Below are 12,837 nucleotides of genomic sequence, written 5' to 3'. Positions count from 1 at the left end.
CAATTCCCAGCAACCACATGGTGGCTCACAACCATCTGTAACAAGATCTGGCGCCCTCTTCTGTATATATAATAAATAAATAAATTTAAAAAAAAGTTCATGCTCATTTATTGTAAGTAAAGCAATGATTAATTTTTTTAATTTGGTAATCTTAATTTTATTATGGTACATATTGATAGATAATAATCTTTATAAATTCTTTGAAATTCTCAATAGTTTTTAGATTGTAAAGGGGTCCTATGACCAAAGCTCTGAGATCTACTCTTCTGATTGTATGGTTGCTTTTGAGGGCTTGTGCTGCTTAGGGCTGACACAAATGGCCCCACCTTGCTTCTTCTGCTGCATTTCTTTTTCCTGACCTGGCGGTTCCACTGATAGAGGGATAGCAGTAAAGAAGTGAGATGTTTGTAATAAAGCAAGACATTTGTGTATAAATTCACTGTGACTTTATCGGTATCCTATTATTTATTAACATTCAAAATGATAAAACAGGTTGAGAAATGGGATTTTAAGATAGGTTAGATCCTATTATAGGCCCTGTTTTACAGCAGAAGAAACTGAAGTTTTCAGAAAACAGTGAAACAGGTACACCAGTGTGATATACTCGGAGTTGCAAAATTTACGTTATAAAATATAATGGTCCCAATTTTAATCTGTAATAACATTAGAACATTTGGTAGAATGCATGATGTCTTGCTTGTGCTTGCACAGTTCCATTCTGAATTTTAAATGATTCCCTTTCTCTTCTCCCCTCACCCTTTGTTTTCTAGAGTGTGTTATATGTTGTCTTTATGGTCAGGAAGTAAATACAATCAAACGCTATTGTAGTTAAAGGATGCGCTGCGAAGTCCAGGAGATGGCTTAGTTAACCAAAGTGCTGGCTGTACAAGAATGAGGACTTGAGTTTGATTCTCAGAAGCTATGCAAAGCAGGGCATACCAGTATCGGGAGGAATAACAGCAGAGTCCTCTGGCTGGCAGGTCATCAAGCCACGTCAGTGAGTTCAGGTTTAGAGAGACCCTGTTTCAAAGGGAGTGAGTGGGAAAATGGCTCAGTCGTTAAAGAGACTGTGATATAAGAACAAGAGACTGAGTTCAGATCCCCGGCACCCATGTACAAACATGGCATCTTCTGTAATCCCAGAACTCGAGAGGTAGGGTCAGACAAATCCTGGGAGCTCACTGGTCAGTCGGTGATGCTAAAGAGGTAATTAATTATGGGCCTGGATTAAAGCAATACAAACCTATGTGCATGGAAGTTTCCCAACATTGAACATTAAAGATAGTTTCTGATTGGCTTAATATGGGCTCTGTGTTTGAAATATCTCTTCTTGTTTCAGTAAATTAGTAAAGGCTTTTCTTAGAAGGCCTTTCTCCATCAGCACTGAGTTGACAAGAGATCAAGACAGTCGAGTAAAGCTATATAATAAATGTTTAGCAGTAAGGGCTAGGTCATTTCCTTTTTATTGCAGCATGTTCTGAAAGCCCATGTATAAAACTTCTCATGTTAAATCAGAGTCTTAGTGGATTAGGAGTCTATCCTTGCTATTACAAAGAACTGACTTTTTATTCTTGCCCTTACCCTTGTCTTTGTTAGTTACCAACACTATGTGAATTGGTAAACTTTTAATTAAATACTAATTTCTTCTTTAAAATGGGAATGGTACTACTGTAGGAATGATCTTGCTGGGTTGATGTGAGCACAGTGAATGTTTAGTGGGTCGAGTCTCTTAGGACTCAGCAAGTCTTTCCACCACTGCTGTCATCATTTAAAATGGGGCTTCTTTCAGGAAGTCTTGGCTCAAGTGGGTGAGCCGTTAGGTAATAGTGGGCATGATGCTTTCCTCAGGCTGTTACACTTAGCTTCAGTGTATCCAGTGACCAGCTGGGAGTGAGAATATCCAGGAAGTAAAGCTAACCTTACTGTTAACGATAATACATTACTTGAAGATCAGTAATTACATCTGTTTGCGTCATGGGTTATTGTATGCTGTTTTCTTAACTTAGAAACTTGATTTTCTTTTTAAATCTGTAGGTATCCGTGGAGAAATCAATGTGGTTGTCAAAGTAGACCTCTTTAATGATTTAAACAGATTTAGACAGTCATCATGTGGAGTCAAATTCTTTTGCAGTAAGTAAATGCATTGTCTTGTTTAACAGGAGAATTTAATAATTTTTAAATATGAAAAACCAATACTCAGATGGATTAATGGAAAAAGTATTAGGGTTTGGTTTTTATAACAGAGAGAAAATTGTTAAATTTCTAGAAACAGTCACTATAACTCTGTGATTGTTTATTTGATTTTTAGAGTAAATGATAGCTAATTTTTACAAGTTCTTGGAAATTTTTGTTTAAAAATCCCAAGGCATTTTGCTGTGGTATAGAATGCTGAATGAGGGGAGAACTGTGGATGGTCTATGGAGCAGTCTATAGCCTGAACACGTGAGGCCCAAGGACAGTGACCATTGTGGATCTATTCTGAAGCTCATCCCAGTCACTGTTAGTGGGTCAAGCATCCCCAAGTAGTCATCCTCAGTGCATAAATACATTTTTTTGAGCGACTAGTTTGGTGTGGATGTTCCCCCTTTTGAATCTGACTAGATTTTACTTAAACCCAATGATACATTTATTTAAATGATTTTCATATTCAGTGGCTCTATTAATTAGTACGTGACTACTACAAAAGTTGGTTATATGGCATAGATTCTGTTAGGAACGAGGGGCTGTGGGACTCCTCAACATGTTTGGAAAGGAGCTGTGAGATGGAAAGAACATTCTGCCTATAATGTTAGCATCAGCTGGCCAACTTTCATTTTGTTATTATAAACTTAAATTTACTTTTAATAGTACAGATTTATGTGGTACTCTGTGATATTTTGATTTTCTTAAACTTTGTATTGAACAGTGATTTAATGTCTATAGCCATACTCTGGATCAGAAAAGTACAGTTTATATTTGCTATTCATTTTTTTTAAAAAAAGTTATTTAATTTTATTTTATGTGCATTGGTGTGAGGGTGTCATGTCCCTTGGACCTTGAGTTACAGACAGTTATGGGCTGCCCTAAGGGTGCTGGGAATTGAACCCGGGTCAGCCAGTGCTCTTAATTCTGAACCATTTCTCCAGCCCCAATATATTTGCTATTCTTACGTGAGGAAAGTGAGAGGCCTCATGACAGGAAATTATTTTTAGGATAAAACACATCTTAAAAGGTTGTTTGAGAGCTCTTACAATGTGTTGAGGTTATGTAATAGATATTCCTGCTTTATATATCTAAAACAAAAACTATACAGATACTTTTTATTTTTTTATTTCTTCTTTGGTTTGGATTTATATTTTTTTTCTAAATTTAAGTTTGGCTTTGTGGTTAATAGGAGGATAATTAGTAATTTGTTTTAACAGCAACATCTATTCCAAAGTGCTACAGAGCTGTGGTGATCCATGGATTTGTAGAAGAACTTGTGGTCAATGAAGATCCTGAATATCAATGGATTGATCGTATTCGCACACCAAGGGCATCAAATGAGGCCAGACAGAGACTTATTTCTTTAATGTCAGGTATTCTAGTAAAGCAGCTGTTGATTACTTAGACTTAAAATTACTGTTAACTTAGTCTTAATATTTTCACTTTCTTTTCGTATGATACATGAAATTTCACAACCAAGACTGTAAATTATAGGAGTTGATTACTTATCCTAGGTACCATCCCATTAAACACCTTTAACAAGTGGGCATCTGAATCAGATGAGTGAGTTCACTGTGTGTATGTGTGTGTGTGCGTGCACATGAACATGTGGACATGCAGGTGTGTGCATTGTTGTAGAGGCCAGAGAACAACTTCAGGTATTCCTCAGGCACTATTTAAAATTTTTTTTTTTTTTTTTTTTTAGTCAGGGTCTTGGGTTGGTCTAGAACTCACCAGACTAGTTTGGCTTTCTAATTGATCTCTAGGAATTCACTTCCTCAGTGTTCTCATTACAAACGTGGGCCACCTATTTCTCCTCCTCTTCCTCTTCTCTTCCTCATCGTCTTTTTAACATGGGTTCTGGGAGTGGAACTCAGGTCCTTATGATTGCAGGACAAACTCTTTGTTGATTCAGTTGTTCTCTGGCCCCCGGGATCCCTCTTGACTAGTAGCAGAGGACACTTGTACGTGGTGTGATGTGAAGGTCAGGTATGGCGGTTCGGGAGGACTCGAGCACTTGTCCTCCCTTAGTGTCCCTTGCAGTCGTAGCTTAGGCAAGCCATGGAGCTTTGCTCTGATCGCTGTTCAGACGTTACCTCTGCATAGTGCTTTCTTGAGAACTGAGTACTCAGCTCCTCTGCCCTCCGTTACCACTTGCCTGGGCAGCAGTCTATAAATGCCAGTAGACATGGAGCTTGTTTCTGTTTATGTGAGTGTATATGTGCATGTGTGTGGTTGCATATGTGTGTGCATGTGTGGGTCAGAGGTTGACATCTGGTTTTTTCCTTGATCACTTTCCACCTTGTGTTTTTGAGGCAGGGTCTCTCACTGAATCTGGAGCTCACCAATTGGCCAGAGTGGCTGGCCAGCAAGTCCTAGGGATTCTCCAGCCAGTAATTCCCCACTGCTGGGATTATAGGTGCATGCTATCATACTTGAGATTTTGTTTGTTTGTTTTTGTTTTTTTGAACCAGGGTTTCTTTGTGTAGCTTTGGAGCCTGTCCTGGAACTTGCTCTGTAGATTAGGCTGGCCTCGAACTCACAGAGATCCACCTGGCTCTGCCTCCCGAGTGCTGGGATTAAAGGTGTGCACCACTACCTGAAAGCGTGGACCAGATAACTCTTAAGTTCTCCTCAAATTCTGAGAATCTATGATTATTAAACTTTTGTTTTTGTATGTCTACTATATCTTTCTTTTAAAGGTATATAATATAGAGATATGAAATTAAAAATGAGTTTCTTTCTTTCTGTAGGTGAATTACAGAGAAAGATTGGCTTGAAAGTACTTGAGATGAGAGGAAATGCAGTTGTTGGGTACTTGCAGTGTTTTGATCTGGAAGGCGAGTCTGGGTTAGTGGTACGAGCCATAGGAACAGCGTGTACTCTGGATAAATTAAGTAGCCCAGCAGCATTCCTTCCTGCATGTAATTCCCCATCCAAAGAAATGAAGGAGTAAGTATGAATCAATGAAACTGTTCTCATGGAGGTTTTTATCTTTTACCTGGAAGTTTCATTTGTTCTCACATTTTGGTAGCAGTGTTAACATACAGTTTTTACTTGTGTGATTTTTCTTAAACTATTCGAGATCCTTAGACATCATCTATCTAAAGCATAAAGTGAATATTCATGTCCTGTGTGGAATCTGCCTTCCTTTCTAGGAGATGCTTAAATGTGCTCTACTGTTAGCAGTGTGTATGGAAGACTGCAGATTGTCTTGACAGGGTTCTCAGCCTCTGGTGTCTACTATGTGCCAACAGTTCATGAAAATAAACATTGGGGATCGTTAAATATTAATACTGGGTTTGTGTAAGCAGGGTGGACACACCTCTCACTGCTCTCTTTCTTTCCTTCCTTGCTTCCCTCCTTCCTCTCACTTTCTCTCTCTCTCTCATCTTTTCTTTCCCCTTTTTGAGATCAGTTCTCACATTGTTGCCCAGGCTGACACATAATTCTTGGGTTCAAGCTATCTTTAGCTTTGTAAGAGCTGAGATGGAGGTGCCTAGCACCATGCCTGCTTAAGCAAACTTCTTTAAAAGGCCAGTTAGTAAATATTTTAGATACTAGCAGTGTGGACTGTCTTTATTTATAAAATACGACAAAAACAGAAAGTACCCTCCCGCCCAGACCTAGACAGAAAACAAAAACCAAACCAGAACAAAAAACCAACAACCACCAAAACCATAAAAAATTTCTGCAAAGGAGTTCTCAGTCTGTGATCTAAGGGTATTTAGACTTAAACATTGCTTGAAAGCTCTGTGCCTGGTGCCTAGTCAGGGTTACTATGGCTGTGATGAAACACTATGACTAAAGCAACTTGGAGAAGAAAGGGTATTTGATGACATCAGGACAGGAGCTCAAATGGCAGGAAGCTGGAGGCAGGAGCTGATCCAGAGGCCGTGGAGGCATGCTGCTTACTGGCTTGCTCCTCATGGCTTTAGCCTGCTTTCTTATAGAACCTAGGACCGCCAACCCGGGGTGACTCCACCCACAATGGGCTGGGCCCTCCCCCCATAAATCACTAATTAAGAACATGATCTACTGGCTTGCCTACAGCTGGATCTTATGGAGGCATTTTCTCAGTTGAGGTTCCCTTCTCTCAGATGACACTAGCTTGTGTTGACATAAAACTAGCCAGCACACCTTGCAAAGCTCATATCCGAGATTGACTTGGCCTGTGATTTTTCACTTGTATCAAAGGGTGGTGGGGGGATATCTTGGGTATCCTTAATCTGAAAGTATGAAATCTGGAATACTCTAATAAAATAGGAAACACTTTGGGTATCAGTCCTCAAGAGCTTTGGGTTTTGGAGCATTTCAATTTTGGGGTTTTTAGGTTAGAAGTGCTTTTGGTAAAGTCTCTTCAAATATTCTAAAGTCTGAGATGCTCATGTTCTCAAGTATTTCAGATAAGTGCTATTCTGAATTGTCAGTGGAGAATGTTTGAATGATGATTTCCTTTTCTGTTGTAATGGTTATGTTCAATGGCTTTTGGGGACCAGAGCTGCTGACCAGTTTATGTAATTGGAACAACTCCATGCAAGTGAAATTACACTTTTTCCATGCTGGAGCCATTAGTAATTCCATAAGGACCAGTGATCTAGAGATAGTTTCCCAACCCTTAACTGGGAACTATGTGTCTAGGTACATTGCTGATGCTCCTGTGTAACTCTACCATTGTAGCACCAGCAACATATAAACTTCTAGTGCTACTGTGTGTTCCAGTAAGGCTTCCTTTATAAATTACATGGCAGGTAGATTGGCCTCAGGTGTAGTCTGCTGACTTTTTCCTACTTTAGGTTATCAGCGGGTCAAAATTCTGTAGTCAGCTGAAGGCAAATGGAAACAATCTCAATTCTCAAAAAAGTCCCCCCTACTTGTGATCTTTGTGAAAAATGAAATTTTCTTTATCTTGAGCATATACTTGTTTAGCTCCTTCCTTTGATATGGTCTTTATAATTATTTGGATTGAATTCTGCTCACAAGATTTATCACAGTAGTACCAAATTTTATTTGGAAATGTACTTACAAATGAAGTTATTTAAAAAGTTGTTACCTCAGTTTGCTTTAAAAATGTGTCTTAAGGCTGGGGATGTTGCTCAGTGGTATGTAGAGTGTTTTCCTAACAAGCATGAGGTCCTGGATGTGTTCATGATACTGTAGTGAAAATTCATAAATAAAATGTGTCCTACAGGAGTGTGAGAGCAGGACTCATCTGATATAGGTAGAGTTAGATGCACATAGATTCAGACCCTGTATCCCTTTCCATACCAAATTTGAAGACTTGCTTTTTGAAGCCAGTCACCATGGTATATCCCTGTAATCTCAATGTTTGGGAGGCTGAGGCAGGAGGCCAGCCTGGGCTACTTGGTAAGATTCTGCCTCAAAATAAATAAACAAATGAACGAGTGAAAACACACACACACACACACACACACACACACACACCCACACACACACACCCCCACACACCCACCACACCACACCACACCACACCACACCACACCACACCACACCACACCACACCACACCACACATACATACACTTAAGACCTGAGTCTGTCTGTTGCCACCATGTGATTTAAACCTCCACCTCATGAACCCTGGCTTCCGCAGATGCATCTCTAAAGTAATCTGTACAGTGAGGTTTTGAGCGAAAAGTGTTTTTCTTGGTGGAACCTTAGAAAGAGAAACCACAGGGTCGTGTTTTATGTGCATTCACGAAGAGACCCTCAGTAAGCCCTAGAGGATTTGTTTCTCTTTTCTCTCACAGCCATATACTTTAAATTGTGAGACACAGGGTGAAGTGTTCTACCCTGCATTATTAGGGTCTTTGGAAGGCTTCTTACAATGTAGACCATGTTTAGAAAGCCCCTTGGGATATAGGCTGCTGTGTCTCCATTGGCTATACTGTATTTGTCATAAGGAATTAGTTTGGGTGATACTTTAGCATTTGTTATGATTTAGCTTATTATAACTAATCTAGTCTTTGGTTATTGTATAACTGTTGGTTTTAAATTGGAATTTGGTAAGAGGAAACAGATTGGATTTAATACATTATCTAAATGAATGAAGGATTAGAATGGATGGAATGGACTTAACACTGGAAATGTGTTCTTTTGAGGCAAACTTTCTTACAAGGAGACAGACAGAACTCAGAATCTATCATGGTAGTGCCCTAAGATATGTGAACTTTGATTTGATGTCACACTTGGGATCTTGCAGTGTTTGTAGTGTTTTACCTGCATTAACGGCATGTATGCTTTCTGTACAGTTTCACTTCTCTTAGCTGTTGTACAGCAGTTCAGATCCCTTTGATGAACACTGAGCTCTCCTTGTGGTAAAGCTGCATTCAATGTGACTAATCACTGCTCTGCACACAGATGCTTTCCAAGTGCCTTACATGTGATTTCTTGTGTGCACAGAACTGTGTTGTAGACCTTCCAAGTTGAAGAATTTAAAGGCCCTTTTTCACTTTAGGGGAGAGAACTCCATTCACTCAGTAGTGTATATAAAAACAGACCACCTCTAAGAGGTTTAATGTGTCAGTCGTACTAAACACGTTTTAGACTTACATTAGCCACAGCAAAGCATCAGTCCCATGTGAGTTAGAAAGCCATGTTGTGTTCCCTGCTGTCCAGTTGCTAGATTACCCTGTTTTTACTCAGTATGTGTTGTACATTAAAAGGCTGAACTATGCCTGTTTTTACCTGGTCACTTCCCTTATTCTCTCTCCCTGCTGACAGTTTTTATATATTCTTAAGTACCTCTGTCTTAAAAACATAAATAATTGCTAAGCTTTTTTCATAGAAAGATATAATTAAATAAGCAATTCATATCTTAGTGTAAAAGAACGTGACAGCTCTGTATTTGACTTTCACTTTGTTGGGTGTTTCCTCCCATAAACATGATAGCAAGTCCTTTTTTGATGAAAACAAAAACAAGTATGTTAAAAAGAAACTTAAAATTGAAGTCTTAGTAGTCTTTCTTAGTTCCATCAACAATTATACTTGCTATTTTTCTTACAGTTCTTGATTAATCTGATCCTTTAAAATTATATCCTAACTAATTAGTTATTGGCTATTCTTTTTAAATTTTAACTTTTTGCATGCTAGGGATTAAAAAATAAGTTTTCTCCCTTAACAAAAGCTCCTTCAAAATAATTTTAACATAACTTTTGCAATCTGTTGTATGTATTGTTTTCTTTTCTTCCACTTTGATCACAAATTCCTTCAGGTCTCCGCTGGTTCATCCTCCAAGCCATGGATGCCGCTCGACTCACAACAGCCCAATTCACACTGCTACTGGCTCACGACTTACTCAGAACTTCTCTGTGTCTGTTCCCACTCTCATCTATACTGGTACGAGACTGCTCAGACTCCAGAGCTGGGGAGAGGCAGGCCACGGGCAGAGTGGCTGCAGAGGCAGGCAGGCAGGTAGCATAGGCAGGTACCACAAATCTTTGCTTCTTCCCTTTCTTACTTCAAATCCAGCTTCAATAAAGGACTTCTGTTTAGCTAACACAAAGGCTCTGACTATGGAAGCGAAGGTGTTTTTCCGGCTTCCAAAGTCTCTTCCACAGATCCTCTCAGAACCCTATGATTTTGTGTATTACATTCTGAGAACCCTCCAGTTGTATTTATGTGACTGTTTCTGTATTTGTTTAGAATTGAAATCGGTAATGCTTCTAATGAAGCAGGCACTGACACTTTGATTTGCTTATTTTCTTTATGTACAAAGTCTTAGGGTTTTCAAACGATAGGGCCTGTTTCACTCTGTGGAAGAGAACTATTGGAAAACAGGTAAGCAACGCAGTGTTTCTCTGTAGCTCTACTTACCGTCCTCTTTGCTGTGTTTTTAGCTGTAGCACTCTGATGCTATAGGATAAGGAAACAGTTTTTTCTTTTCGAGATACTTGTGTGTGTGTAAATATGAAGACAGTTACAGATATTTCCACACACCATTTGTGGCCATCATTTTCTTTTGTAACTTACAAAAACATTTATTTAAATATTTTGTCATTTATTTATTCTTTTTATTTTTTTTTCTTTTAACATTTGTATTTTTAATCCCCATTAGTCTACCATTTCATGCTTCTTTGCTTTTCCACTCGGCTTATTAACTGTTTCAATGCAGAGAATATTTATCTGGAGAGTGATGAATGGTTAAACAGCAGTTCGTTGTCTTTGGCCTCATTCCCAGCTCCACACTTAAGAAAATGACTGCCGGCCCCACCCCAGTTCTTTCCTGATGTTTGGATCATGCTGCCAACTGTCAAGCCCTTTGGCACATGATTGCTTAATATGTCTCCACCTTCTTCTGGCAGGATTCCCTTCAATGAAGATCCCAATCCCAATCCTCACTCATCAGGACCCTCAACCCCTCTGAAAAACCAAACTTATTCCTTTTCACCTTCCAAGTCCTACAGTCGACAGTCCTCTTCTTCTGACACAGACTTGAGTTTGACACCCAAGACTGGTAAGGCACTTCCACCCACCTTTCGTGTTTCCTTTTAAGAACTGTTTCTGTTTCTTAGAAGCTTCCCATCCAAGTCTTTCCTCCTATTTCTGCATTTAAGTTAAAAGTGAATGTGAATGCTAATCATTTCAGTTATTAATTTTTTTGTAGAGCCATTGTTTGGAGAGTGACATTTTAACTAATCATTGTTGATATCAAGTCTAAAGTTGACTTTTGGGTGCTGGCAGTGTTCATTTCCTGTTCAAGCCCGGACGAGTGCTGGCTCAAGGTGCTTGAACAGCTGCCAGAGTGGGCTGCACTCAGAGAATTCATATTTCAGAATTTAGGTTTGTGTTTTATTATGAAAACATTTCAGAACTGGAATGGTTGTATAGCTGTACAGATGTTTGTCCATCTACTTACTGGCTTAAGGTTAGGTTAGTGTAATTCAGTATTGTCCTGAATTTAACTGGAAAAACAGAAAAAAAGGAAAAGTCAAAAAGAGAAGAGGAAATGACATTGGTCACATCTATTTATTAACTTGTTTACACATTAACTTAAAAGATAATGTAGCCGGGCAGTGGTGGCGCACGCTTTTAATCCCAGCACTCAGGAGGATCTCTGAGTTCCAGGCCAGCCTGGTCTATAGAGCGAGTTCCAGGACAACCAAGGCTACACAGAGAAACCCTGTCTTGAAAAACAAAACAACAAAAAAAAAACAAACAAAAAAGACAGTGTAAACACTGATCATTTCAATTATTAAAATTAATTTTTTATAGAGAAATTATTTTGTTTGATGAGTGACATTTAACTATTTAGTCATTGTTGATACTGACTCCATGGGATCAGGGTGCTTAGCTTTGCTAGGTTTGCTCTCCAGGTTGAAACTGCATTTTAAATTTCCTTGGCCTTGAATATTTTCCAATTCATTAAATTTATAATTTTCCCTCTCCTGTTTGTATTATGAATGGTTTCTGGATTTTTGTTAATGTTTTTTGGTAAAAAGTTGATAAAAGATTAAATTAGCTTCTTCCTAAAGAATTAAATTATTTAAATAATTTTTAAAGAAAGATTGAAAATTTACAGACTTACTATTTCTAGTATTTTAAGTACTATTTCTGGCAGTTTTCCTATCAGATTGATTAAAACAGTTTTTATATTATTTTGAATTTATCATCTTTAACAACCTTTAATGTTTTATTTTAGTGTTAGAAGAGGAATATAAAATGGATCCATATCTCGTGAAAACAATCAAAACAAAATCTTACTCCCAAAGCAGTGCTATTTATTATAGACTTAATTTCTTTCTTTCTTTCTTTCTTTTTATAAATACGGTCACAAAATAGAAATACTATAAGCACCCATTTCTTTCTCTTTGTTTTTATTACCATCCCTGTCACACCTCTCCAACACAATTACTTTATTTCTAAGTATATGCGTAGTCTTAACATATTAAACCAAGTGCAGGACAAAAATCCTAGAGAAGATTGCATCTGTTCCCAGTACAGGCGACTTTTCCTTTTCGTTATTGCCCAGACGATGCATCCTTAGAACTTCTTCTCTAGCTTAGCATGTGCTTATCATAAGCAATGTAAAGATGATTTAACACAGACAGGAGGATGTACATAGGTTATTTGCAGATAATACCCCACATTGGATAAGAAACTGTAGTAAAGGTGGTATGGTGGCTCTAGCACCAATCGTACATATGCTGAAGACTTATTATTATTACTCTATATTATTAATTAGGAGTAACAGTTCAAAATACAATAGTATTTTATGTAGTATTTCATAGTGATGGATGCTATGGAATGGGGCATTGTAGCTATTTTGTGCCATAAAAAAATGGAACCATTCAAATTGTAATGAAATTAAAAAAAAAAAAAAAAGATACTGGCCTTAATGTTCATGACGGTCAGAACAAGATAGACTTAGGATAGTATTGTTGCCTCTGCTCTCCTTTTATTGGCACTGGAGATGAAACACATCACATCATGCATTCTGAGCCAGCATTTACCTCTAGCTCCTGGATGCTTTTGGAGACAAGATCTTATTAAGTGCCTGAGGCTGATCTCTGCCTTGTGAGCTGAAGCAATCACCCATTAGCTGCTCGGTATAGCTGGGACTCTGGTTTTGTGCCCTCATGAACAGTAAGATCTCCTAACAATAGTTTTAAGGCTTTGGCAACTCACTGAGTTC

The 12,837-nt window shown here is 38.4% G+C and overlaps 1 protein-coding gene across 24 annotated transcripts in view; it reads left to right on the top strand.

Moving 5' to 3' along the window:
- C2cd5 (C2 calcium dependent domain containing 5) overlaps positions 1-12,837 on the top strand; it is a 95,888-nt gene that overhangs the window by 15,351 nt on the left and 67,700 nt on the right. For 11 of the 24 annotated variants that reach the window (XM_036180646.1, XM_036180644.1, XM_036180639.1 and 8 more), the window contains exons 5-8: positions 2,035-2,130; positions 3,402-3,557; positions 4,938-5,136; positions 10,508-10,659. In XM_036180646.1, the coding sequence (XP_036036539.1) occupies positions 2,035-2,130; positions 3,402-3,557; positions 4,938-5,136; positions 10,508-10,659 (603 nt within the window). Of the gene's footprint in view, positions 1-2,034; positions 2,131-3,401; positions 3,558-4,937; positions 5,137-9,417; positions 9,543-10,507; positions 10,660-12,837 lie in introns of those variants that run through there. The other 13 variants (XM_036180648.1, XM_036180641.1, XM_036180637.1 and 10 more) reach the window with 2 other exon arrangements.

Source organism: Onychomys torridus, chromosome 3 (genome assembly GCF_903995425.1).
Source record: "Onychomys torridus chromosome 3, mOncTor1.1, whole genome shotgun sequence".
NCBI lineage: Eukaryota > Metazoa > Chordata > Mammalia > Rodentia > Cricetidae > Onychomys > Onychomys torridus.
This window is presented reverse-complemented; position numbering and strand designations above follow the sequence as displayed.